The 27,249-nt window shown below is 56.7% G+C and overlaps 1 protein-coding gene across 3 annotated transcripts; it reads left to right on the top strand.

Moving 5' to 3' along the window:
* Positions 1–46: 46 nt before the first annotated feature.
* TWF2 (twinfilin actin binding protein 2) lies at positions 47–26,823 on the top strand. 3 transcript variants are annotated; one of them, XM_041118728.1, is made up of 11 exons: positions 67–191; positions 6,607–6,772; positions 10,764–10,841; positions 16,252–16,430; positions 17,994–18,089; positions 18,897–19,001; positions 22,967–22,999; positions 24,282–24,407; positions 24,504–24,654; positions 25,073–25,194; positions 25,373–26,823. In XM_041118728.1, the coding sequence occupies exons 2-11, from the start codon at positions 6,694–6,696 to the stop codon at positions 25,538–25,540; spliced, it is 1,137 nt and encodes a 378-aa protein (XP_040974662.1). In that variant the 5' UTR covers positions 67–191; positions 6,607–6,693; the 3' UTR covers positions 25,541–26,823. The 3 variants fall into 3 exon arrangements, with proteins under 3 accessions (XP_029899527.1, XP_040974662.1, XP_029899526.1); XM_030043666.2 differs by lacking the exon at positions 22,967–22,999 and having other exon boundaries at positions 68–191; XM_030043667.2 differs by lacking the exons at positions 6,607–6,772; positions 22,967–22,999 and having other exon boundaries at positions 47–191.
* Positions 26,824–27,249: the final 426 nt, after the last annotated feature.

The following is a 27,249-nucleotide window of genomic DNA, read 5'->3' as shown; positions in this document are numbered from 1 at the left end:
GGGGCGCCGTAGTGCGGCCCCCCCCCGGCGGCGGCGGCTCCTCCTCCCCGGGGCGGTGCGGGCGGCGGGCTCCCGACTCCGGAAGCGGGCGGTGCTGCCTGCCCAGCCGTTTCCTGCCCGGGACGCGGCGGAGCCGGAGCGGAGGGGAACGGAGCCGAGCGGAGCCATGACTCACCAGACCGGCATCCACGGTAAGCGGCGCCCGCTTGAGCCGCTCGTCCCCTCCCGTCCCTTCCCGCGGGGTGCCCGCTGCCGTGCTGGGCTCGGCAGGGGTCGGACCCCCGTTCCCCCGGGCTGGGTTGCTCCTTTCCCTTCCCCCGCCTCGGGAGGCGCCCGGCGGGGACGCGCCCCGAGCATCCCCCCGGCCCCGCCGCGGCAGGCTGCCGGGCCGTGTCGCGTGTAGCGATGATGGGGGCGATAAGATGAAGCTTCCCGAAGGAGCCGGCAGGTTTTCCCGCAAGTAGCGGGGGGGGGGGGGGAGAGGAGGGAAGCACTGAGTCAGGCTCAGAGCATTTGGGTGCTCGTAGGAGGTGAAGGAGGGGGCCTGGCTCCGGGGATGCTGCCGGTGAGGGGTTCTCCTGCATCCTTTGTCTGGGCTGATGCTCAATAAAACCGCCGGGACGCCGCTCGTAAAGCTGCCTTCTGCTGCGGCAGCACCTTGACCCGCACGGATCCGCTTCGCCGCAGCCCCACATCAGCCCCGGCCCCATCTCCCCTCCCTGCGGTGATGCTCGGCCCCCAGCGCTGCGCCTCCTCCCGGGGGGGTTGCAGAGAGCCCGAATAAATTCCTGCCTGACCGTTGCCGTTCGGTTTGGGGGGGAGCTCCCTGCTTTCTCCACTCGCTCCCTACAGGACCCAGCCAGCACCCTGAGACGACGGCTTTTGCATTTATGGGTGCGTTTGGTGTGCGACTGCATGTCCTCACGGTATTTCCCTCCTGCTTCCCACCTGCCAACTCAATTAACAGTATTAATCAGGAGTAGAGGTGCTGCATAATTTATGTAACCGAATCAATATGCGAGCGGGGATGTGAGAGCAGCTGCCCCCGAAGCCCAGCTCCACGCCGGCCGGGTGCGAATCCAGCACCGCTGCATGCGCGGGGAGGGGAGCTGGGACGCTGACCTCGCAACTCCCTTCCTCATGGCCAGCACCGTTGTGCAAGGGTGTTGGATTTGTGGCTGCTGTTCCTTCGTGGCATGAGCATCCTTGTTCCTTGAGTGTGCGGTCAAGAGCATCCTTCCCCTTCAGATGCTCCTGGGGGAGCAGTGGTTGAGAAGCGGTTAGCGATGGTGCTTAGATGTTTCTCCTGCTTTGCCTGGGAGTGCTGGTAGCTGATGACGTTTGGGTTCAGATTCATTGCTTCTGGTTTAAGCTGAGGCCCTGAAGTTCAGGCTCTAGTTGAATGTTCCCTTTACTGTAACAAAACAAAAACAAAAAAAAAAAAAGAAATCAGCAGGGTGGACCTCAGTGCCCACCTGAACTCTTGGTGTGCCGGCCCCGCTCTACAGAGCTCTCCCGTGGGGTTTGCTGCAGGCAAAGCCTGTTGCGCTGCCTGTGCCCCAAGAGGCTGCTGCCTGTTGCTCGCCGCCATGCCCGTCCGCTCCTACGCTGCTGATGCCGTCCTCCCTGGCACCCCTGCGGCTGCTGGGGGGGATGCGCTGGCTTGGCGAAGCCGACGAGCTGCTCTCTGAGAGCGCCGACCTTCGCCGACCTTGGCTGCCCACCGCTTGGCAAACGCTGCTGGGACCAGTGGCGAGAGTGGCCGTGAGTTGTCGTTGCCCGTAGGACGTAACGTGCCCCGTCAGCAGCGCTGTGCTGGAAAGGGGAAGGGACTCGGACTTCCCCCCAGGAGCTGCAGCCGGGCAGGGTGGGGATAGACCCAACGGCTCGGCCCAGGCAGCAGATCCCCAAGCTGGGGGTGGCATAAAAACCTCCCCATGGTTACGAAAAATAACTTGCATTGTGTGGCCTCGCTCTCGCAGCATCTTGGACATCTCTGGGTGGCTGAGCTCTCTGGGTCGTGTCCTCCGTCCCCTGCTGCACGGTCCCTCTTCCAGGAAGCGGCTGTTTCCTCTCTGAATGCAAATCTGCCCCTCTAACACCTGCGATGCTGAACTGGGGCGCTCTGGGATTTAAGGGAACCACCCCAGGGGGGTTTTGGGGTATTTCAGTCCTCCTCACCCTGGCACAGTGATCAAATTAATTCCTTTGCTCAGCAGAGAGCAGGTTTGATATTGGATGAGGAGCAGCAATCCCACTGCTACTTTCATCCCCTCTGCTGAGACGCTGAGGTCTGTTGTTTGCCGAGGAGGAGGAGGGATTTTCCACATCTTCATGGTTTCTGGGGTCTTGTTATTTTTGTGTGCGTGCATCGCTTTGTGTTTTTGTTATTCCCATTTCTCCCCTGTTTGCAGGAAGGCATCTGCTCCTGGGGGAATTACAGTCCGACCCGCTGGCTGGCTTAGGGGAGGTTGCGGCCAAACTGGCGAGAGATTTTGGCTGATGCTGTGCTAGATCAGTGTGAGAGCAGGGTGACGTGGTGACGGGGGAACCCCTGGAGCAGCCCCCTGCTGCGATGCTACCGAATCATCCTGGCTTTTGGGGAGAAGCAGGTGGTGCCCGGGGAGGGGGAGCGATGGCAGTGAAGAGCCGCAGGTTTGGGGTGTTTAATCAGGGTTGAGCCTTTCATGCAGAGGCAAGAGGCTAATTATTATTTTTTTTAGGTATCCGTGGCAGCTCCCTTGAAGGTGCTGGTGGAAAACTGGGCTGCCATGGAGACTGCCAGGCTGGGGAGGCGGTTGGAAGCTATCAAGGGTTGCTGTGGGCTTCTTGGGGCTGGAAACCTGCTTTTTAACTACAGCTGGGAGGATTCAATGAGTATTTTTACAGTCCCTGTTCTGCCCTGAGCGGCATTAGATGGGGACAGCATTCACTGTTTGAGTTTAAAACCTTAGGAAGGCAATGCTGAACCAGGGCTTTGATGCTGGTGGGAGGTCATCTGCTTTCAGCTGCTTCTGGGATCTCTTTCATGACCTCTGGGTAGAGAGAAAAAGTCTCTTAAAGGGGATTTTTTTTTCATCTAGAAAGTAAAGAAATCAAATGTATGTTGTTTCTTCAACCAAAAAATAGAGTTTGGTGCCTGCTTTTTCTGGGGGAGGTGGCAAGATGTGGGGATGGGGAAGGACCTTCGCTCCAGTCTGCAGCTGAGCCTCCGCTTTGCCCCAGCTCTGGATCTTGCATTGGGAAAGCGTTTGGTAGGAACGGACGTTTTCTTCAGGAGAAGCATAACCGTGATGCGTGCAGGCAGGAATGATGTCAGATGGGAAAAGGAGCAGAAAGGGGGTATGCGGGAGCTGCTGGCTCTGCAAAGGTCTCCTTCAAAAGCAGCTGGCTTCCTGGCTCTTCAGTGAGAAGAAAGCTGGAGAAGAAAGGAGCTTCTTTCCACGTCCACCGCTTCCTTGAACCCTTTCCTTCCGCCGTGCCGGGAGGCAGTGCTGGTCCCCCGAGGTGCCTGGCCGCCTGAATCCGGGGGCAGCTTTGCAGCTGGGATGCCAGGGGTGACCCCCTAACCGGGGACGTGTCACACCCTGCCTTCAGTGGAGGAGGAGAAGGGATGGCGGCTCCATGGCCCTTGGTGTCCACGGAGGACAGAGGGCACTGGGCTGCTGCAAGGATGGTTTTGAGGAGATGGTCCCCGCTTGTGAGCTCTTTTCTGGGGCCAGCACCCAACTCAGAGGTTGACACCCACTTGGGCAATGCCCCCAGCGGGTGGCACATCAGGATGACCAGAGCGGCGGCGTGGGTGGAAGACCAGACAAACACCCTGAGATGTCAAACCCCTTGAAGTTAAGCACCTAGAGTGGCAGGGTGGAGGAAATCCCTTGGAAAGCATGCATCGAGAGGCTGTCAATGCAACGAGATCTCTGCCAGGGTCTGTCCCTGGGTCCCCGTCCCCCCTGACGCCCAAACCAGTGCTCCCAGTCGTGGCTTTACTGGGCAGAGAAAAGGAACAGCAACTGGCAACTTCTGCAAGTGAGGCAGGACCATGCATGCTGGCACCACCGCTTTGCTCCAGGATGCTGTGTTGCCGGCTGGATCCGACTGATGCTGCCCGCAGGGTGGGCGCTGCCTAACCTGGAGTGAGGGAAGGGCTGAATAACTCTGATCCGAGGTGGCAAGGTGGAGACAAGACAGGTCCCGGGCATGCACATGGAAGATCGGGTGTTGAGAAGCAAACGGCTGGCGTCAGGCGGGTGGCTGAAAGTCTCTGGGCAGGATTTGCAATACGGACCAGGAGTTGTCCCTGTGAAATCCTGCAGGATATGGCCCAGCCTCACTGAAAATTGGGAGAAAAGCTTTGCTTGTATCCTCTCTTGCCCTTCCCCCCTGCCTCCTTTTTATTTTCTTCTGGCAACTGTAGCTTTTTCCCAGAGAAAAGATTCCCTGCAAGGACATTTTTTTTTTTCCATGGTGAGAAATAAAATCCTCTTAGCACTTAAACTGGCCCTCCACGTCTGTCAGCAGAAAAGCTCTCTGCAGTGAGCGGGTTGAGCAGGCACTGCGTGACGAGTTACACTGGGATAGACTGAAAAGGAGGAATTTTAGCTGCAGCAACAGCTATTTTGTGCCTGTTGCAGTTGTGCCCTTTCCTGGATGCCTGGCAGGAGCTGGGCAGAGCTGCCTGTGCAGGGAAAGCGTGGATGGTGCAGGTGTAGCCGTGTTTTATCCATCAGCATCTCAACCACTGTCTGGCCAAGCATCCCTGGGGCTTGGACAAGTTTTGCCCAGGTTTGTGGCTGGATTTTTGATCAAGTTTCCCTGTGGCATCCCAGGCTCACTGTGCCCTGGATGGTGAAAGGGAAGCAGTCACTTGGAGTCGCATCGACTTGAAGATTATGTCCAGAGAATGAAAGATTGATGGCTGGAGGCTCGGGTTTCCCGTCGGGAGGGCAAGGTGACTCGAAGTATTGAGAGAGGCATCTGTTTCAGGGAGCATGTATTATTGATCTGGGAGCTGGGTGCTGTCATCGGGATGGGGGGGGATTTGGAAGGGTCAAATAAGCAAAAACCTGTTGCTCCCCCAACAAGTGAGGGAGAGGATGGAGGAGGGAAGGGTGCAGGGGAGGCGGTGTGGCTGTCGCCGCCATCCCCATCCCCGCGGTGCTTCCCCAGGGGTTGCACAGGCGGCTCCGCTGGCACCCTGGCATCCCCAGGGAGAGACTGGCCGGTTGCTGTGGCTACGGCTGTCATCAACGCGTGGTGCCTCTGTCTCCCTCCGGCCTCGTTACAGCCTGGCTCTGCTCAGATGAGCTAACTGGGGCTGTAAACATCAAAAAAACGCTGGGCTTTGGGAATAGCTTTTGTGGCAGGGTGGTACCCACAAGCACCATCTGTCTTCTCCATCTCGCAGCGTTTTCAGGCAAGTGCGATGCTTCAAGCTTGGCACCGAAATCTCCTGATCCAAATGGCCGCATCCCAAGCCAGGGCAGCTGCCTGCTCTGGCTGCAAACAGCACGTCCCTTCAGTAGGACGTTCAGTGCAAGGATCTGGCCGCCCCGCTGGTCCCCGAAGCCTGGGGTCTTCAGGTCCGTGCTGCCGAGAGCGGGGGCACCGCTGTGCCTTCCCACCACGAGCTCCTCTTCTCCTCTGGCAGCTTGCCTGGATGGTCAGGGCCACCTGAAGGCCACCGCTGGCCAAACCGTCACCTCCCTGCCATGCCACGAGCTTCCCAGCCTGGGTGTCCCGGTGCCGATGGCCAGCTCTGCTCAGCCCTCCATCCCAAATGGGAGGCAGGTGCTGCTGGGCAGGGAGGTTTTGTGGTGCAAGGGGACCTGGGACATGCTGTTAGCAGGCTGCTAAATGCAGGTGGCTCACGAATAGGGGACAACTCATCTGCAGCCTACAAACAGATGGGATAGGGAGGTGCTGCACGACTCGATGGCTGGAGGCGATTTTTGGGCTGTCATGGGAGGGTGGCTGAGGAGGCGCAGGTGCTTGTGCCCACCATGTCTGCCAGGAGGGTCGATGGCAGGAATGTCTTGTAGAAAAGCCAGAAGGTTCCTCACGATGCCACTGAGCTCACCCTGCCTCAAAGCAGCAGCATCCCAGGAGGGTTTCTGGAGGTTTTTTGGGGCAGGGGTGGAGGCACGGTGTCCTTCCCAGGGTTTGGTCACCCTCATCGTGAGATTTCCCAAATGCCAAGGTGGGGCCTGATGTTTCTGGCTGGAAAACCAGTACAAGTTGTTCATCGTTTTTCTTCTCTCCTCTGGGCTGACCAGCCCCAGTTCCTTCTGTTGCTCCTGCACGCTGCACCTTCTGGCATAGGTGCCGTCCGTTCTGTGCCTTGCTCCTTGCACGACGCTGAGCCTGGACATGCTGTTCTTGCTGTGCCTGCAGCCTTGTCAACACCAAATAACATGATCATGCTCTTGTTCGTGCCTTCACGAATGACTTTGCCCACAACAATGCGAAACGATTAACCTGAACTTGGCTTGCGACCCACCTCTGGAGCTGCTGGACCCTGCCGTGCATTGGTGTAGCTGGTCCTTCTCCTAGTTATGGCACTTTGCTTCCTATTGAGTTTCATCCTATTTCTTTTTTTCCCAGCCTGTTTCTCCAGTCTCCTGAGAGAACGGTGAATTCTTCTCCAGCGCGCGCTTGCAACTCCTCTAGCTTCCCACCTTACAGCTGTTCATGGAAATGTGGACTAAACCTGGACCCACCACAGGTCCCCAGGAGACCTTGCTCTGTCCAACCTCTGATACCTCCCAGAGTGAGTTATCCATGCTGTTTTGTGCCCATGCCATAGAGGTTCACCACCTCCATGTTTCCCAATCTGGCTTCTGACGTTTGGAGACGCTTAGGAAGCTGAGCTGGGACTCCTGAAGCCCACAGGCCTGTGGCTCTGCTGGGGGAAGCTAGGCTGATCTTGTGCAATTTGTTATCAGTAGATCCCTGCTGGCTGTAGCCCAGCTTGGGTTTATTTCTGAATCCAGAAACAAACAAACAAACAAAAAATTTGTTCCAGGATTTTCCGGGAAGCCATGTGTCCTGGTTTCAGCTGGGATAGAGTTAATTTTCTTCTTAGTAGCTGGTACAGTGTGTTTTGGATTTAGTGTGAGAATAATGTTGATAACACACTGATGTTTTAGTTGTTGCCAAGTAGTGTTTATCCTAAGTTAAGGGTTTTTCAGTTTCCCATGCCCTGCCAGCAAGCAGGTGTACGAGAAGCTGGGAGGGAGCATGGCCAGGACAGCTGACCCGAACTAGCCAAAGGGATATTCCATACCATAGGATGTCATGCTCAGTATATAAACTGGGGGGAGTTGGCCAGGAGGGGCAGATTGCTGCTCGAGCATTGGTCAGTGGGTAGTGAGCAATTGCATTGTACATCACTTGTTTTTTCTTGGGTGGTTTGTTTGGTTGGTTTGGTTTTTCTTTTTGTTCTATTTTTTTATTATTATTATTACATTCCTTCTCATTACTATTATTATTATATATTATTATTATTGTTCATATTAAATTTTATTTTACTTTAATTATTAAATTGTTCTTATCTCAGCCTGTGAGTTTTACTTTTTTTCCCGATTCTCCTCCCCATCCCACTGGGAAAGGGGACAGTGAGCGAGTGACTGTGTGGTGCCTAGTTGCTGGCTGGGCTTAAACCACGACACCATGTCTAGAGGGTGAGTTGGATGTGCGGGTCCCCATCCTGTCCTCTGCCCCCTCACTTGTCCTGTTCCCTGATTTTTGTGGTTTCCCCACACGTGGGTTTTTCAGCCCTTGAGTTGGGTGCTGGAGACTTCCCGGCAGGGAGATGCCTCAGGGTAGAGGTACCACTCGCCTCCATCTCCAGGGTAAGGTCTCCTCCCTGCCTTTCTTCCAGAGCCAGCTGTGGACTTTTATATTAATATTTCAGGCACGCAAGCCATCTCGTCAAGTCTGCTGTGCCAATTAAGTCATAAACATACTGTAATGAAGCAGTTGCTGAGCTTGTGCTGAAAACCTTCGCTAGCTTATTCCTCTCGCTCTCGCTGGCTCTTGGCTCTGTGTTGCGAGAGACAGAAGGGGATGTCAAAGATACCCCAGTGATTTTTTTTATTTAAATGAAAATTGCCTTTTTTTTTTTTTTAAATTTTTTTTTTTTTTAATTTCAGCAGAATTATAGCTTGGAAGCCTACTCTGAGTTTTTTTGAAAGCCCTGCTGCCATCTCCTCTGGAAAGCATCTCTCTCCTTGGCAGACCTTGCAGTATTTCCCATTGTGCGCTTGGCTTCTCCGGCAGCATCTGTGCTTTTCACCATCCCCTTAAACCCCTCTGGACCTACACAGGTCCCAGCACTTGGCCGTCACTTGTCAGTCACTCAACTGTCAATCATCCCGGCTGTCGATCCAATACTTCTGGGCACTCCTAGCATTTCCAGGTGGGCTGGGGCATTTCATTTGCCCAGACTCCTGATTTTTCCAGACCCCTGTGTGCCCTTGGGCTCTGGGAAGGATGGGACAGGCCGGAGGGATTTGCAAGCCGGATAGCACTGGAGAGCTTTCCTCTTTCTCCCCCAAAGCTGATGCTATAGAAACATCTGAGACCAATGTTATTCTTTCCTATTTTGGCAGTGTAATAGGAATCGGTGAAGCTTAATTAGGAGCATTTGTCTCCTCCACGAGGTTTCCTGGGTGTATAAATGTCTCTTTTTCTCCTCCTCTTCCGCCTCGTGTGTTTGCAATAACCACAGATGCTGCCGGAAGGAAACAGCCACTCTCAGCAGTGAAAGGGGCTAAAAATATCAGAGCATCCTTAGGTGGGAATGGTGTGAGCAGGCTGAGCTCCCAGCCGGCACTGGGAGAGGGTGAAGGTCTGCGCTGGGAACTGGGAGAGCCACGTGCCTCAATGCTGATGAAGGGAGAAGGATGGTTTGCTCGTGGTGGGATTACCCCAGCAAACCTTCTGGGTGTCCCCTAAAACGCTATGAAGGACTGGTGTGCCTTTGCTGGGGTCTCTGCGTGCCTGTTCCCGCGGGGTCCTGCTGAGGTGGCAGCTCTGGGTTGGTGTGGGAGCACCGCTGTTTGCAGGGTACCAGCCTGGGAGCTCTTCTTCGTTTGTGCCTCTTCTCTCCGCCGGACTTCTAATCAGGGCAGGCTTTTTGCTGATGGGGCAGATGCATCTCGGATGTATCGCTTGAGGGGGGACAGGCAGGAGTTCCCTGGGGGGGTTCCTCCGGACATCCCTGTCCACCTCTCTGCCTGCATCATCATCGGTGTTTGTGCGTGGGGACAAATCCATGCCTGCTCCTTCTCCCTCGGGGCTGGGGGAGCTGTGGGCAGTGCCCCAGCCCGGGGTCTGCCTCCAGGGGACAGAGGGCACCGGTGTGTGACAGAGTCAATGTCCCCCCGTGCTCCTTGAGTGGGTGATGGATAGTGTCAAGGCTCCTCCCGTGGCGATGCTGGGGGGGCTGTGTCAAAGTGTGGTACCCGCTTCTGGAGGGACTGAAGCGGAATGGATACGGCCCTTGCCGGCAGGGGTTGGCTTGTCTAGTCACAGCACCTTTCTGGCTGAGGTAGGGATGGCTTTCTTTGCAAAGTGACTTGGCTGTGGATGCTCTCAGGCTCTGGGAACCAAAGCAGGGCTCCTTCCTGCTGCGGGCTGCTCCGGCACGGTGATCGGTAATGGGCAGGCAGTGTGGCAAAGCGCCGGGAGCGGGGGGCTGCTGACGGCGACTCCAAGCACGGATCATGGTGTGGGCTAAGGAGCGTCTGCCCGGGTCTCCAATCTTTGTAATGCCCATTTCTCTAGTATTTCTACTAAGCGCAGAGCTGCCTGTGGCTTTGAACTCACGGGACGCCCTTGGCTGTGCGGCTGCATCCAGGAAGGTGCTCGGGCTTGTAATAGAAGGGACTTTCAGGGGGAGCCAGGCTGGGAGATGCTCCTCGTCAGGGGGCTCAGCCCCTCCAAGCCGCATGTTTTGGGCGTTGTCTTCGCGTGTAGTATGTCCTGGGTGGGATGGGGAGCTCCACGCCGGTGATGCTTTTGGGGTGGGCAGATTAAGCCTCCAGCGCTGGCTGTGGGCTGCCCCTTCAACATCCACTGCCCGCTGTTGCCTCCTGGTAGGATGCCAAAGACCAGTTGCTGGTGCCTGGTCCTTGGAGAGGGGGGATGAGGAGGAAGGTGTCTGCCCAGAACACTTCCCAAAAGCCTTCTGCAACCAAAGCCCTGCTGGCTGTGGAGTAAAACCCTGGCGTCGTTGCTTTTCCCTTCACCAGGGGCTCAGCTTCAAACCAGTGCCTCCAGTTTGGAGTCGTGCTGGTCCCCAGCTGCCTCAGGAGCAGCATCCCCGCCGTGTGTCACAAGCCTGGGACATCACAGCCTGTTGGGACATCTTCCAGCCACCCCCCATATGCAAACCCTGCCACTCTGTAAAGCGAATAAACTTGTCACTTGAGCTCTCTCCGCCTGCACTGGCCAAGCCATCATCTAAATTTGGGTGATTATGTTCACTCAGGCCAAGTATCAAGTTCTCCGGATCACATGTGCTCCCAGCTGCTATTTAACTCTGACGCCTCAGGGAGACGCAGCACTTTGCTCCCAGCTGTTTGGGTTTTGTATTATTATTTTTATTATCATTTTTTTTGGCACCAGAGATTTTTTTTTTTTTCAATTTTTAAATTTCTATCCTGCCAAGTTGCTCCCCTCCCTGGCCAGTCACCGAGCAGCCTAGCACCTGCTTTGACTGCTAAATCTGATCACGATGTTTCTGGTTCTTTCAGCCACCACGGAATTAAGGGACTTCTTTGCCAAAGCCCGAAATGGTTCAGTTCGGCTCATCAAGGTCATCATTGAGGACGGTAAGTCTTGTTTTTAAGTGCTTTGATTTACACCACGTCGGTTCTCTGTTTTGCCTCTCCTCCTTTCCTCTTTGCCACTGCGGTGCCAGCTTATGTTTTTGGAAACCCCAGGGAAAATGCTGCTGTGGCTCCCTGGCACGCAGCAGCCCAGACCTGAAATACAAGCCCAAAATTTGGGTGTGCTGGTGAGCAGCTATTGGAGCCCCAAGGCGGCTCCGGGGGGGCGCAGCGACTTTGCCAGCGGGCCGACACTGGTGTTCAGGATCGGTGCTGAGCTCTGGGAGGCTTTTGCTGCTGTGTCAAATTATATTAAGGGAGCCCTGCGAGAAGCTGCTGCGGGTGCTGTGGGACCTTGGCTGGGGTGACGCGCAGCATCTTCTTCCTTGGACATGGCATCCCATGCCAGGCAGGGAGATGCTCAGGGCAGGGGTGGGCAGGGGGGTGATCCTTGGCACGGGGCTCAGCACGGGGCCCTGACTGCATCCTGTGAGAGATGCTACGCTCTGAAACCCATCCCGTCCCAGCCCCGGCTCCTGTGCACGGGCCTGGCCCTAGCCCAATTTTCAGGCTGGCACCAAACTGCCCACGTTTGTCCCATGGAAAGGTGCCTTTGGATGGCCTCTACATTTATCAAACAAGCGAGCGGAGCAAAGCACTGATTGAATGTCCCAGCGGGGAGCCTCTGTGGTGTAGGTTTTCCATCTTCTCAGCCTCATCCAATTGCATGTGAATGACTTGTTTCTCGTGGCAGCGGGGACATTAAATGCCCTGCCAAGCTGCCGTCACCACCTCCCTCAGGTGGGCCACCGGGACCACGCTGCAAACGCCGAGGTGGATGTGGTCGTAAGGAGCCCATGGTTGTAAGGAGCCCGTGCCGGCCTTCGGAGGGGCTGTGAAGTCCCATTTGGAAGAGCGGCGTGACTTGAAACATGCGGGACTCATCAGCAGGTCCACTGCAAGGTTCTTTGGTGTTGGCTTTGTTCTTGGCAAGGTCCCTGTGTGTTGGGATGCGACATCTGCATTGTTTCTTCGGAGCATCTTTGACACCAATGTTGCCCTCTTGGCTCCTTTTTCTTTTAAAAAGTGGGAGTCGGGTTTGCGTTAGGATAAGTCATGGATGCCCCTAAGCCTGGACTTAGGGTGCTAGGACTTGTGCCACTGGCTTTGGGTTGTGGCCGGTGACAGCAGCAAGGGAGACTTTTTACCATCAGTGGAAACCACATCCCACCATCTCCACTCAGGCTGAATGGGATGTATTTATCTGTCTGATGTGTTGGCGGCAGCAGCTGTTTCATGGACCAAGCTCGCTCGGCACTGTTTTGTGCTTCCCATTCTGGCTCTCCCACCCTGCCGGCTCCTTTCCCCTGGCCTGGACCAGCCCTGGGCAGCTCTGGAGGAGCTTGGGTGTCTGCAGAACCCTCTCAGTTGTGGCAGAGCCCGAGACTCCTGGTAGGAGACAGGCGAAAGGAGAGCCAGGAGCATCTCTGTGCCAAAGGGCTTGGTGTGCTGGGGACAAGGTGGTGGTGGTGCCACCAGCCTGACTCAGGGACCTCCTGTCTGCCCTGCTGCGTGAGAGGGGACAAGTTGCTCGGTCCTTCTGGGCCACTACTCTTTTCTGTAACACAAGGGGCACCAGCCTTCTGCTACCCACCAGAGAAGGGCCCTCAGGCAGTGATGAGCAGCCTGGCAGATGTCACAGCTGGACAGATGGGCTTGACCACGCTGGAAGGGATGTGTCCCAAGCTGGCTGGAGAGGACATGCCAGCTGCCCTGCCTGCACAGGGGTTGTGGAAGAGCCTCCAGCCCTGCTCGATGGCTTGCAGAGGACCTTCTGCCCTACGCGGCATTAGTCTTGGGGCACATCAGAGCAGGCAACAGCAAGTGGAAGGAGAGGAAGATGGTGCAAGGAGCCTTATGGCAGATGCTCTGTGTCCAGGTGTCCCCAGGACAGCAGCAATGGCTGAGCAACCCTTTGGGAGCTCTTTGAGCTGATGTTGCCTTTGGGGGCTGGCCAGGAGAAGCCAGGGTCAGATGGAGAAGGTGGGGCGGGGGGGAGCAGGTTGCGCACTGAGGCTCAGCAGTGCTTTCCTGGCATGAGAACTACTTGTGGTCCAACGCGGTTTTAGGTGATGCTCTACTCCTCGCTGTCAGCAGGTTTCTGGACAAGATTGGCTTTGTGGTCTCCCCCATTGGGTGCATTTCTTTGCACGTAGGTGATGTTGTGCACTGAGCTTTGCAAGCTCCTGGCTCCTGCGCTGTCCCCCCACGGTGCCTGCCAGAGCTGCAGGCAGGGCTGCCTTGTACGGGCATTTCGGAGCAAAGCAGCCTGCGTGCGGCTGAGTGCTGGGGGCACCTCGAGGGCCAGAAACGCTCCCAGCCACCCTTTTTGCAGCAGCAGCGCCCTGCAGAAATGGAGACTGAAATAGCTAGCGCTGACGATGATGTTTTGCCAAAGGGCGGCTGCTCCGGGTTTCCCTTTCCCCGGGGAGGAAAATTTGGCCCTGGACAGGTTGAGCTGAACTGTGAAGAGCCTGATGGGAGGTGGGGGAATAAGCGGCTCCTCCAGCCCAGGGGAAAGCTGGAGGCTGCCAGCTCGCCGAGGCACGGCCAGGGTCCAGCTTGGGCACAGCCTGGGAATAGCCTGGAGTGACTTGGCAGTGATTGCCTCATGTGTGAGGTGTCAGGATGTTTGGCAGACGGAGACACCCGAGAGCTGCCAGTGGGTTTGGCCAGGCGAAATTCCTTGCAGTCTCTTTGGGATCCCAGGTCTTTGCAATGCACAAATCCATTTGCAGGGCTTTATTTTAGGGGTACACTGAGGGGTTTTTTGCTTCTTTTTTTCAAAACAGGTGGTTTTGCTGAAGGTAAAGTATTTTCAGCACCTTTTTTTCTGCTGTGCTTGTTACTTAACCGGTAGCACATGCCCCTTGTGAGGAAATAATTATGGGTTCAGCGTGCGATGGCAGATGCTGTGGTGGGGCAGCGCTGGGCAGGGAAGGGCTACACTGCTGTTGGTGAGGGAATGCCCTGCTTGGATGGAAAGGAGGGGTGAGAGTAGTTCATCCCAAACCCTTTATTCCTCAACTATTTTCCTTAAAAGCTTTCCTGCTGTGGCAGATTGACCCTGGCTGAATGCCAGGTGCCCACCAAAGCCGTTCTATCACTCCCCCATCCTCAGCTGGACAGGGGAGAGAAAATATAACAAAGGGCTTGTGGGTCGAGATCAGGACAGGAGAGATGACTCACCAATTACCGTCACAGGCAAAACAGACTCAGCTTGGGAAAAATTAACTCAATTTATTACCAATCAACCAGAGTAGGGTAATGAGAAATAAAACCAAGTCTCAAAACACCTTCCCTCCACCCCTCCCTTCTTCCCGGGCACAACTTCCCTCCCGGATTCTCTACCTACCCCCGCCCAGCGGCACAGGGGGACGGGGAATGGGGGTTTACAGTCAGTTCATCACACGTTATTTCTGCCACTTCATCCTCTTCAGGGGCAGGACTCCTCACACTCTTCCCCTGCTCCAGCGTGGGGTCCCTCCCACGGCAGACAGTCCTCCACGAACTTCTCCAATGTGGGTCCTTCCCACGGGCTGCAGTTCTTCACAAACTGCTCCAGCGTGGGTCCTTTCCACGGGGTGCAGTCCTTCAGGAGCACACTGCTCCAGCGTGGGTCTCTCGTGGGGTCACAAGTCCTGCCAGAAAACCTGCTCCAACGTGGGCTCCTCTCTCCACAGATCCGCAGGTCCTGCCAGGAACCTGCTCCAGCGCGGGCTTCACACGGGGTCACAGCCTCCTTTGGGCACCCACCTGCTCCGGCGTGGGGTCCTCCCCGGGCTGCAGGTGGAGATCTGCTCCACCGTGGACCTCCCTGGGCTGCAGGGGACAGCCTGCCTCACCATGGTCTTCCCACAGGCTGCAGGGGAATCTCTGCTCCGGGGCCTGGAGCACCTCCTCCCCCTCCTTCTTCACTGACCTTGGTGTCCGCAGGGCTGTTTCTCTTACATGTTCTCACTCCTCTCTCCGGCTGCCATTTCTGTGCCCCCTACAACTTTTTTTCCCTTCTTAAAAATGTTATCCCAGAGGCGCTACCACTATCGCTGATGGGCTCAGCCTTGGCTGGCGACAGGTCTGTCTTAGAGCTGGCTGGTATTGGCTCTGTTGGACATTGGGGAAGCTTCCACCAACTTCTTACAGAAGCCACCCCTGTAACCCCCCCCGCTACCAAAAACCTTGCCACACAAAGCCAATACACCTGCCATGAGATTCGGAGCTGCTGAGCTGGATCAGAGGGAGAGGGTTGGAAAAGCCAAGGGGCTTCCTGGCTCCCGGTGGGCAGAGGTCCAGGCAGGGCACGTGCCGGGCTGAGCGTCCCCTCGAGTGCCAACAGTCCAAGGCCCCAACTCATTTTGCTTTGGCACCTCCGGATTTTCCTACATATTGTTCTGACTCCTGACATCTTCCCACAGACCTTTCTGCATCTAAAACGGAATAAAAATAGAGGTTGTTTTCCAGCAACCTATATTGATCGTCTCCAGCACCATTGCTTTTCCATTCAGCCATCCCAAAGCTTGGTTTGACCCTCACGGGAGGGGTTTTATGTTCATATGATGCCTGCACCAGTGTTTAAATCCCAGCTGAGCGCTGCCTGGCTCGCAGGGCTCCCAGCCCCACTGCCACTTGTGTAGCAGCTGAAAAAAAGACCCTTCAGACACCTGAGATGCAACCACATGCATGAAATATGTAGATCGCTTCGAGAGGCTGGGGCTCTCCTGGCAGCATGATCCCCCTCCATCCTGGGGTCTTGGGGACATCCCTGGTCCCCGCAGACATGGGCTTTGGGTATCAGCTCTGAATTTGACCCCTCTGAGGTTATGGGGAATCTGATGAGAGCAGCTTGGGCTCATCGTCCCAGCTTTTGTTATGGGACCTTTATTTTTCTCAGTGTCCCAAATATAGATGATTCCTTTTGTCTCTGGTGAGGTCTTCTAGTGCCCCTAGAGCTTGTCCAGGTGGGATGGAGGAGGTCTCGTGTTCCCCTGTGAGCAAGAAGGGACGGTTGGGGACTACACTGCTGGAGGGAGCAGAGCAGAAGGAGGCTACGGGTAGTCACCAGAGAGGAGACCACGGGAGGGGAGGAGACGGTTGGACAGGAGGCAGTGGGACGCTGGCAGAAAACCGGCCCCTCCACGGTGGCCGCAGCCCTGATGGCATCCCCCGGTGGGGTCACCAGCGGGGGGGTATGCTCCCGCACGTGGTTCAAGACCTCAATTTGTTTTTCCGCAGGACGGCATCGTTGTCAGCGCTGGAGCTGCGGCAAGCCCTTAGACGAGCCGCCTCGCGGCGCCGCGAGTTGTGCCGAGCCTTGCCTTCAGCTAACGCCACCTTTCCCGTCTTCTCCTTCCAGAACGGCTTGTGCTGGGAGCCCACAAAGAGCTGTCCCGGCGCTGGGATGCCGACTACGACGCCTTCGTGCTGCCCTTGCTGGACGAGCAGCAGCCGTGCTACGTGCTGTACCGCCTGGACAGCCAGAACGCCCAGGGCTACGAGTGGCTCTTCATCTCCTGGTCCCCCGACAGCTCCCCGGTGAGCACCGCGCCGGAGACGCTGGCCAAGCTGGCTTTGCGCTGGGGCTGAGGAGGAGCGTTCGCACCCTCCGTTGCTGGGCCCGGGTTAAGAAGCGGAGGCTGCTTTGGGGACGGGGGGGGGGCGTTTTAAGACGCGGTAAGGTACACCGGGACCGTATCTCTGTCCTCTTCGCAGCGCTGCGCGGGGAGGCGGAGGGAGGGGAGCGGTGCGGGCCACGGGGACGGGATGGATGGAGACGTCCCGCCGCGGCTCTGGCCAAAAGCGTCTCTGGGAAGAACCGGTGCTGGCACCGACTCGCCTGGCCCTCGAAGGCTGACGCAGAGCGGCTGCTGGCCCGGCTCCAAAATCAACCTTAAAAAGGGCCGGGCAGGCTGGCTCCCTCGGGGCTGCGTGTGGCCGGGCCGGCATTGACACCTGCTGGGCTGGCTTGTGGGGTGGGAGACCGGTTGGGTGGGAGGCTGGTTTGGGGGATGTCGGTGGTACCGCTTGGAAAATGCCGTCTTGCTGAGCACGTCTCTGTAACGGGCTTTCAGCAGGACCGAGGTTTACCGCTGTGTTAACACCTGTGCATGTCATATGTGTGTGTGTGTGTGTATATATATATATATACACACCCCTATTTGTTATATGTTATATAATCTATATGCTACATGGATTTACTGCCATGTTAATACATGCACTTGTCATATATATATCAGAAATACATATTTTTTTATACGTATAACAAATATATGTTGTTGTTGTTGTTATATATATTATAACACACATATAAAAAAGACCCGCTGCAGTTTGTTGAGATATATCTAACAAATAATGTATTATTATATGTGCACGCATATGTATACAGACACATACACACATGCATACATATACAACTATACTAACATAATATATATAATTTTATAGGTGTATACATACGTATGTATGTGTACACATGCATATATACATGCATGTACACAATTATAATAATACATAATTTTATACATGTGTTTACACATACATGTGTATGTGTGTATATATATGTGTATATATATAATAATATATAATAATAGAAGATACCTTTTATATATATATCTCTCTCTCAAAAAACTGCGGAGGGTCTTATTGCAAGGGCAGTGCACCAAGGAGCGCTGGCAAAAGCTCTTGGCTGGGTTTTGCAGAACAGTACAAAAGAGGTGCCAAAAGGCACAAGTCCCTTTCAGGTGACTCAGGTGGTATTTGCGCCTCCTGTTACCCAGGTGGGGGTGAGAAATGACGCACACGCTGGAGCTCACGGATGGGAAAGCAAAGCACGGAATAAGCTGGCAGATCTCAGGCAGTGCTTAGCGAGGTGGTGCCGTGCGCGGGCAGTCCTGGAAATAACGCTGATGGGTTTTCCTGGCTCTTCCCTACCTGGAGATGCTGTGGTTAGAAATCAGCCTGAGCTAGAAACTCCCAGGGAGGGCTGAGGTTTGTGGAGCTGGTGGTGGGACGGTGACTGCGAGCACCTCTTGTGCTCTCTGGTCCCGCCGTACAGGATGCTCCTCTCTGACCGTGCTTGCTGCCTCCCTCCTCGTGCAGGTCCGGCTGAAGATGCTGTACGCCGCCACCAGAGCGACGGTGAAGAAGGAGTTTGGCGGGGGGCACATAAAGGACGAGATGTTTGGAACGGTGAAGGTATGGTGGTGGTTCCTGGGCAGCCTTTTGGGCTCAACCCTGAGCTTCAGGAGTCTAGCCCGGGCTCGGCGCCGAAGCCGAGCGGGATGTGGGATGCGGGGGGACAGCACAGAGGTTTGTCCCCTGCGCTGCTTTGGTCTCCGCTGCCGCTTTCTCATGCCTGCACAGCTGTGGTCAGTCTGCGATAGAGACTGTGGAAGAGGTGGGAGGAAGGTTCAGAAGACATCCAGAGCTTTATTTACTCTGAGTGGGAAAAGAAGCACCAGGCGGTGGCAGTGTCACCCCAGCAGCGAGACCTGCTGCCGCCGGGGTCATCCGGCAGCGCTTGGCCGGAGGTTTCTGCTCTTCCATGGGCGTTTCGCAGAAGGAACTGCACAGCCAGGGCCTGCTGGGCATCAGCCCCCCTCTGGGGCTCCTGGTGCCGATGGGAGCCAGGGAGCATCCCCAGCGGCTGCCCTCCTGCTCCTGTGCGCCTCTCTGCTGCTCCCAGGCCGTGGTCTCTGCCTTTCCCTCTCGCTTTCCCGCTCACGAGCTCTGTTAATCAGGCGGAGGAGCCGCACTGCCACAGCCGTGGGTGTCCGGGTGGCCTGAACGGGCACGGGCAGTTGCAGGCGCTGTTTAAAATTGAGCATGGAATTTAAAATGGAGCACGGAGGCGTTTGAGAGCGCTGCTCCGGTTGATCCACCTAGTAAGGAGAGAGCCTGAGAACCGCTCAGACGCAGCCTCAAGTCTGGGGGTGCATCCAGCCCTGCAGCGATAACCACCCCCTGACGCTTCCCCCGCCATCCCTGTCCCTCTGTCTGCAGGAGGACGTGTCCCTGAGCGGTTACCAAAAGCATGTGTCCTCCTGCTCCGCCCCGGCCCCACTGACTGCAGCCGAGCAGGAGCTCCAGCAGATCCGCATCAACGAGGTGGGTGTCCGCCGGCCCGGGGAGAAGGAGCCTGAGACCCTCGGGGAACAGAGGGATGCGGGGATGTGTTTGCTGCCGGAGCGGGAGCGAGCATCCAGCTAAAAGGGATGGCTCATTTTTACTGCGATCTCTTGTACCTCTGCAGTTTAACCCGTTCCTGCCTTTGCCGAGGTGGACTGAGCATCCTCATGGTCAAATTGGTGGCGTAAAGAGGAATTTACAGTTTTGTTTGGGGTTTTTCTTTTTCCTTGCTAGGACAGGAGCTCAGGGCTCTGTTTCGCTCGCTGTAATTGGCAGTCACAAGGCAGTTTGAGGCTGAAAGCAGGCAGCAGTCTCTAATCTCTAGGTGTTGGGGCAAAAGCCAGAGCTGACTGAATTCCTGGGGGAGGCAGGAAGAATTCAGGCTTATCTTTGGGCTGCAGCAGCCTCCTTTCCTGTACTCTTCCTCTGTGGCTATAAATATGAGGGATGCTGTCCCAAGAAATACAGATCTTAACCTAAATTTGGGGATTATGTGCTGGAAAAAGATGTGGAAGTGGCATGGGGTAGGGTTGGGGGCAGACAAGGCTGTAACACTGTCGTCTCCCTGCCGGCATCTTGCGGCACTCATGGCAACCTCTGTGGTGCTGCGAAACACTGAGGCAGGGGAGGGGATCGGCTCACTGGGTGGGAAGACCACCTGGAAGCGGAATTTTGTTGGGGTGGGAGGATTTCACTTGGATGCCGTAAAAAACCTTAATCTCTAGAGGAGCATCCCTTTCTATTCCGCCTGTGCTGGGGCTGTGGGGCTCATGGGTGCATCAGGATATGCCTGGGAGACACGAAGCCAATCAGCCTGCTGGTGTTAATTAATGGCAAAGACAAAGCAGGAGGTTTCCACCTGCCAAAGCAGGTCTGGGGGTGGCGGAGTTGAGGGGCATTTGGGAGATGCCACCAAGGGCTGGTGTCCACCGTGTGGGTCTCGGCGTAGTTATCCCAGCTCCCAGCCTGGGGGGGCTGGGCAGGATTTGTGCTGGAGGATCCAAGGTGATGCCCATGCTTGGAGGAGAGAGAGAGGTGCTGATGGTGGCTCTGCGGCTTGTTTGGCACCTTTGGGCATCTGTGCCATTGCCTTGGCTGGCCAGTGCTGCAGGATTAAGTAGTTTTTGGGGATTTTTCTGGCCCTGTCTTGCAGGGTCACATGGCCGAGGTAAGTGGTGCTCATGGTGCTTGTTTTCCAGTTGATCTGCCGTGCTCTGCTTCCCACCCTCACCTTTGCGAGACCCAGCTCCTGGGTGAAGGTGCTGCTGCCGTTTGGTTTGCTTGGGGGTTATTTTAAAGGTACGCTGTCCCCTGTGTCAGCGCGGGCCATGGGGAGCAGTCAGCGGCATTTAGAAAGAGAGGAAAATGGGTATATTTTTGCCTGTGGATTTTAAAGTAGGAAGCGGCCGAGCGCTGGGTGTGCTGAAGAGTCTCTGTGTTGGTGTGGGGGCTGCGCCCGCTTGGCCCCATGCACGAAGCAGGAGGCGGTGGGAGCTATAGCTCGGGTGCTCGGTGCCACGCACACCTCCCCGGGGCAGGGAAACTCACAACTCTCAGTAAATGCAGCTTCGAGCAAGTTTCTGGAGCCACACAAAGCAGAGGGCTTTGATCAAGAGGGGGCTATATGGGAGCAGCTCTCAACCTGTAGCACCCTGCTCGGTACAGAGATGCCTCCAGCCTTGCACGTTGCCTACAGGGTCTTTGCACACGTGTGCACAGGCTGTGGGGTCCTTGCACGCGCGTGCACGTTGCAGTTTCATTTGGGGGAGCAGATCCATGGGAGCGAGCAGTCAGGGCTGGCAGCGACTTGGGAAGCAGCCCCCGGGCAAGCCCTGACCTCAGTGCTTCTGCACATCTGCCCATGCCCCCGCTAGCGGTTCAGGACCCTGCGTGTCCCCCTGGATTCAACCAATCCGTTAGGATTTTGGAAGTGACACAAGGGACATTGTTTCTTTAAAAGCCACCAGCATGCAAGTGCTTTGCTGTGCCTCTCACCTGGAGCTGCTGCTGGTGGTCCTCTCCTCTCTCCTCTCTCCTCCTGTTGTTGCACAACCCTCCAAGATGCCAACCAGGTTTGCAGTCTTCACCTTGAAGATGGCTGCAATTCTGGGCTGGCAGAAGCTCCCTGGGATCCTCCTTGACCCCCGGATGAATGCGGAGAAGGGGTAGGAGGGGAAGGGCAGCAGCAAAGCAGGAGGCGATGGCTGGATGGCAGTGTCTCCAGGGCTGGCACAGCGGCCCTTTACACTGAGACAGGAAGGACTCAGGTTTGCACATCCCCCGGCAGGGTACCCAGACTTTGGTAAAGCAGGCTTTAGGCTGCGTGAACCAAGCTTCCCCTGTGGTTTGAGGATTGCATGGACAGAGGCAATGTCGTGAGCTACCCTCCTTCTTGACAGCTGGGTGGGAGTTCGCAAAAAATTTGCCATTTGCTTTAAAAAAAAAATAAAAAAAACCCGTATATTTTAAATAGCTGGAAAATGCGTCGCCAGCTTTACTGAGCTGGAAGTTGTCAGCAGACCGTGGGCTAAGAAATGGCTTTGAATTTGGCGTTGAGCTACCTTAACACCCACGAGTGGTAAGTCTTTCTAGAAGCATCACAGGCTCCGAAACATGGAGAGGAGCCAGGCATATCACATCAGTGGGGCCGCGGGGGAGACGAAGGCAGCTTTGGAGCTGGGGGCTGAGGCAGAAGAATTAAGAGGAACTAAAGGTGGCTGTGCCGTTGCGGCGTGTAAGGGGGTGTCATTCGTAGCTGCACCGCAGTGTTGGTGGGTGGGTAGAGCAGAGGCTTCGCCAGAACCCCCGCCATGAAGGTTTCATCGTTAAGACAGAAAAATGCTCGTTAGCCAAGGTCAGCACCGTGCCAGCAATGAGGAAGCAGGGGGAGAAAACTAACCTAAAGAAAAGGAGGTAAAATAACCCCCCAGCCAAACCTGCTGCTGGCAAGGCTGGGGCTGGGGGGACGGGATGTGGCACACGCTCGGCCGTCCCATGCACGGCTCCTGGGCTGTGCCCTGGGGGGTGCTTCAGTGAGCCAGATTTTAATCTTTTTGAAAAGGGAAGTAGAAAATACAGAGGTATATGGGGGAGTTGACATTACTAGGACAACTTTCAACCTCTTGGGATTTTTGGACTTCAGCGTGCTTTGTGTCTCACCTTGAGGTCTCTCCGGTCCTGCTATAATCCTCCCAGCCTCCTTGCATTTACGGGGGAGAAAGATGAGGATCTGGAAGTGTTGGCAGTGGTAATGTCCTTGTGCCGCAACTCTCCACAGGATAGGACCGGGCGAGCTTGTGTGCGTCCTCTGAATTCCTGTGTGCTTGCCCTCGGGCCCTTGCTGGTGCCACGGCACCCTGGGGGAAGGTAGGACAGCAAAGCGTGGAGGTCAGCCGGATCTCTTGCCCACCCAGCACCGAATGACCCTTGAGCAATTATCTCCTGAGAGCTGCACATTCGCACCCTGTTCATCCTCCAGGATGCTTGGCATGGATAGAGGCTTGGGCATTTTTTTCCCCCCAAACCTTTAGTACGTGCTGTTTGGCGGAGGATAGCCCAAAATCTATTGCCGCAATTGGTAGAACTCCTCCAGACCCTGGGCTGGGGCCACCCTGGCTGGGGAGCCGGCAGGAGATGGGGCAAGGACAGGCTCTGCATGGGGATGTTGGCAGAGACGCTGCGTGCGGGGCTGCCAGAGCTCGGGGCTGGGGCTCTCCCTCCCACTCCTCCCCAGCGCTGATGTCTCCCGTGTCATTTTTTTGCTGCTCTCCCTGCCCGCACTACCAGGACCTACCTTCCCTGGCCTCCAGCAGAGAGATGGTATGCCTCCATCCTCCCAGCATGTCCGTGTGTCCCCCACCCCTTCTCGTTTCACTGAGACCCCCCCACCTCCGTCCCCGTGCGGGGTGCCATTGACAGTGTGTCTCCTCTCCCCACGCTCGCAGGATTCCTGTTCCCAGGACTCGAGCACCGAGATGGTAGGCTGCTCTGCCCGCTTGATGCCCTGTTTTTCGTTCTTCTGGCGGTGTTTTTCTGCATGCTCTGCTCCAGGCACCCAGATCCATCATCTCCCCGGGGTGTGGGTACCACGCGGGGCTGCTGTAACGAAGGGCAGCCTCGTAACGAGATCCGCTTTGGCGCTGCCAAGCTGGTTTTGAGAGGTGACCTAAAACTTCTGCATTTCTCTTGGCATGCCTTGATTTTTCTTCCTTTTCTCTATCGGGGGAGGGAAAAGAAGTTAAAAAAAAGAAAAGAAGAAAAAAGGCTGGACTGTCTTTATCCAAAATCCCCCAAACTGATCCCAAAGGAAAGGGACCCACGCTCGCTGCAGAGCACCTGGGTTAGCGTTGCTGGACTGTTTACCGGGGGGGGATCTTGAGGTGGGGTGGGCTCCTCCGCCGTCGGGGTGACGCCGTCTCCCTGTATTCTGTGGCAGATGGTGGGGGGCTGTTGCTGCTGCCCATCGCTGGTAGAGTACCCCGGCCCCGAGGAGGTATGCTGCGCCTGCCGCGTCCTGCCCCCCCTTCCCCGCTGCCGGCTCGCGGCACCCTCCAGTCCCAGTCAGGGACCCCCCCGTTGTGGCTGGATGGAGGCACTCAGGGTGCTGCGATGTCTTTGCAATCTCTTTCTCTTCCTTCTTTGAACTGGGGTTTGGTCTCCTGGAGTAGGGGGTTTGCTTGGGGTACAGGTGGCAGCCTCTGACTCGCAGGGGTTGTGGGGAAAACAGCAGCCGGGATCTTTCTGAGCTGTGGATCTCCAATCCTCCAGCTCCAGCGCTGGAGGGAATGCCTGTCTGCTGTAGTTAAATCCACCCAGGAGGAGCTTGCCCTCCCCACCGGTGGGGACCCGTGCAGCTGAACGCTGTGATTTCAGGGCTCCCCCCATCACCTGCAGGTTGCACTCAGAGATGATCGGAGACGGACACGCGCCAGCGTCGGTCACAGCATCCCTGCCAGGGACTCGCTGGGAAACATCAGTTTTGAGCTGGTCGTCTTTGCTGGGAGTGAAGCGGGGGGGTGTGGGGGTGCATGGCTGGAGCCGGGCGATCTCCCGGTGTGGCAGTATGGTGACAAGCATCGTCGCCCCGAGCCTGGCTGACTTTTGGTGGTTTAATGCCACGGTCCCTGTGAGCTGGGTGTCAGGCGGCTCCTTGGATGAGAAGCCTTTTGCCGTGGCACCGGCCGGTTTTCCTTTCTTTTCCTTCCCCACCCTTTGCTGGTCTCTGCCCTGATGCTGGGGGCGGTTGGTCTCCATCCCCAGGTGAAGACAGAGATCAGCGTGGAGAGCAAGCACCAGACCCTGCAGGGCCTGGCCTTCCCCCTGCAGTCGGATGCTCAGCAAGCCATCCAGGCGCTCAAGCAGAAGAAAATCAACTACATCCAGCTGGTAGGTCCCTCGAACGGCTCCCCTGCACCCCGCTCCACCTGCCTCTTGCTGCTGCCTCTCACTCCCATCCGCTCCCCCATCCCCTCTGTCCATCAGAAGCTGGATCTGGAGCGGGAGACCATCGACCTGGTACACACGAGCCCCACGGAGATCGCCGACCTGCCCAAGAGGATCCCCCAGGACTCAGCTCGCTACCATTTCTTCCTGTACAAGCACTCGCACGAGGGAGACTACCTGGAGTCTGTCGGTGAGTGCCCTGGCACTGGGGGCCACTGGTTAGAGCCCGTGCCGTTCCTCGCTCTCCCCGGACCATTGCTCGCGCAGGGAGCAAATGGGAATGGGGTGGCAGGGGACCTTGAGTCAGTTCCCGCTTGCCGTCCTCCCGTGGCGGGTGCTGGCGAGTCCTTTGGTGCCGAAAGAAGCTGCCAGGCGCAGTGCAGGGCTCGGCGGGCGCTGCCCTGGAGGGCTTGTGCAGCCGTTGTGTTGCAGGGGTAGCAGAGCCAGGGGGGATTTGGGAAGGGGTGACGGATGGGATGGCTCACCTGGTGCTGAGTACACTGGGACTCTTGGGGCTGGAAAAGCCATGACCAGGGTGGGATGTGGCTGCCTGGTGCTCCCTGGCCATGAGCCCGGGCAGCACCACAAGCCCTGCTCTCTTCTCGCAGTCTTTATCTACTCCATGCCTGGGTACAAATGCAGCATCAAGGAGCGCATGCTCTACTCCAGCTGCAAGAGCCGGTTGCTGGACACCGTGGAGCAGGAGTTTTGCCTGGAGATAGCCAAGAAGGTAAGCGCGAGCCCGCCCGCAGGTGACGGAGCGGAGACCCATGCTGGGCGCCTGCAAGGGGCTGTGCCGCAGCCTTGGTCCAGCCACGCTGGTGGGCTCAGGGGAGATTGGGTGCCCCAAAGGTGGGTGTCAAGACCCCAGGGAGCTGCTAATCCCCGCTTGCTGCTCCTGGCTGCAGATCGAGATCGACGATGGAGCTGAGCTGACGGCGGAGTTCCTCTACGAGGAGGTGCACCCCAAGCAGCACGCCTTCAAGCAGGCCTTTGCCAAGCCCAAGGGGCCTGTGGGGAAGCGGGGACAGAAGCGGCTGATCAAGGGGCCGGGCGAGAACGGCGAGGACAGTTAGATCCCGCAGGACCGGGCGGTGAACGGACAGCATCCCCGCGGCGCTTCCCGGCTTCCTCTCTGCTGACCTGGGGATCTTTCCCTCCATCTCAGCCTTTTTTTGGGTTTTGGTTTTTTTTTTTTCCTCCTTTTTTCCTATTTCATTCCTTTTTTTAAACATCAGGATGGCTTGTTGCACCTGGGGGCAGAGCGGTGGGAAGGGTTCAGGGGTGTCGGTGTTTCTTTTCTCCGTGTCCTTGTGCAAGCCCCGGGGCTGCCAGCGGAGGACGGGAGCAGCAGGGCCATGTCCCCCAGGTTCGCTCCTGTCCCCTCGGGGGGCACAGCCGCTGCTCTCCGTGTCCCCTGGGTGACTGAAGGACACGCTTGCCTGCAAGCTGCTCTATGCAAAGGGAAGGGGGTGGCGTTGGGGATTCCTGTTTGAAAAGAGAAAACGCTTCTTTCCCTGCTCCCCCAGCCCCCAGATTTTGCTCCCCTGTCCCGCTCTTGGTGTGCACGGCCCCTCTGCCCCAGACCTGGAGCGATCCTGCACCCCCTCAAGGTGCAGGCAGGACCCCTCCCTGTGGGGTGGGCTTTGCTGGCAGGAGTTTGTCCCTGGGGGGAGCCAGCCAGCTGGAGGTGGAAGGTCCCCCCTGAGTCCTGAGCTCAGCCTGGCCCTGCAGAAAGGTCACTCTGCCTTTGGGTGGTGTTTGCATCCCCTTTTTGAATCCCCCCCCAGTAAAGCTTTTCCCCTCGGAGGGAGCTGTTACAGCCCTGACTCAGCCCCATCCCTGTTTAGGATGGGAGCGGGGGGGACGCTGAGCCCTGGTGTGTCCCCCTCCACGTGCCCCAGCCCTCACCGTCACCCCCTGGGTTTGCTGCTGGCTCTCTGGTCTGGGGCAGGCCCGTGTCTTAAAAATCACACAGGCTACCCCAAATCCTTGTGCGGGGAAGTGTGACAGCCCCTGCGTGCCCCCCCCCCCCCCCCCCCCCGGGACGTCCCCAGCCACCAAGGGCCATCATCGGCTCCAAGGACCGAGCTTGGCGCTGTGAGTTAGGCTTCACTGGGGTTTTGGGGGGAGAGTGCCTTGCTGCTGGGTACCAGTGAGGGCTCGAGAGCTGCCCGCTTCCCTGGGAAGATGGAAACGGGGGTCGGTGAAACCTGCCCTCTGCTTTCCTGCTGCGGCGGGGAATGTGCCGACGTTGCCTTGACCTCGGCGGAGCAGGCGGTGGGGGGGTTGAAGCTGGGGGGAGCAGAGCACACTGTACTGAACGCTGTATTTTCTAAAGAATAAAGTATTTTTAAAACAGTCTGATGCTCTTCGGAGGTCCCCGGGGTTCCCCAGGTTTGGGCATTTACCACATTTGGGCATTAGCCACAGGCGCCGGAGTTGCAAAGCAAATTACTCGGACGTCGCTAGCTGGGAGCCAGCAACCATCACAGCCTGCCCTCCCCACCCTCAAGGACATGTCCGCTTTAATCCAAGGGTCTGGGACAACCCTTTAATGCCTGGCAGAGGTTTTAACACTGGACCCCTCCAGCGATGCCCGGAGCTAGAGCTGGCTGCGGGAGGTGGAATCCCTGCTCAGCCCAGCTTTCATTTTTTTAAGGGCTGGTGATGATTTTGCAAGGCTGCAACGCCACTGCTGCTGCCTGGGGTGGTTGTTCTCTTGGCTGGGGTGAATTGCTGCGTGGGGATGGAAAGCGGGAGGACGCTGAGCCAAGAGGAGAGT

This window comes from Aquila chrysaetos, chromosome 20, assembly GCF_900496995.4.
Source record: "Aquila chrysaetos chrysaetos chromosome 20, bAquChr1.4, whole genome shotgun sequence".
NCBI lineage: Eukaryota > Metazoa > Chordata > Aves > Accipitriformes > Accipitridae > Aquila > Aquila chrysaetos.
Note: the sequence above shows the minus strand (reverse complement) of the source record. Positions and strands in the feature narration are given on the sequence as shown.

Bases quoted from the DNA above. Each gene is read 5' to 3' on its own strand.
- TWF2 (XM_041118728.1), top strand. From the start codon at position 6,694: ATGGAAATGTGGACTAAACCTGGACCCACCACAGGTCCCCAGGAGACC. The intron at 23,000-24,281 runs GTAGGCTGCTCT...CTCCATCCCCAG, and splicing joins AGGACTCGAGCACCGAGATG to GTGAAGACAGAGATCAGCGT. The intron at 24,655-25,072 runs GTGAGTGCCCTG...CTCTTCTCGCAG, and splicing joins AGACTACCTGGAGTCTGTCG to TCTTTATCTACTCCATGCCT.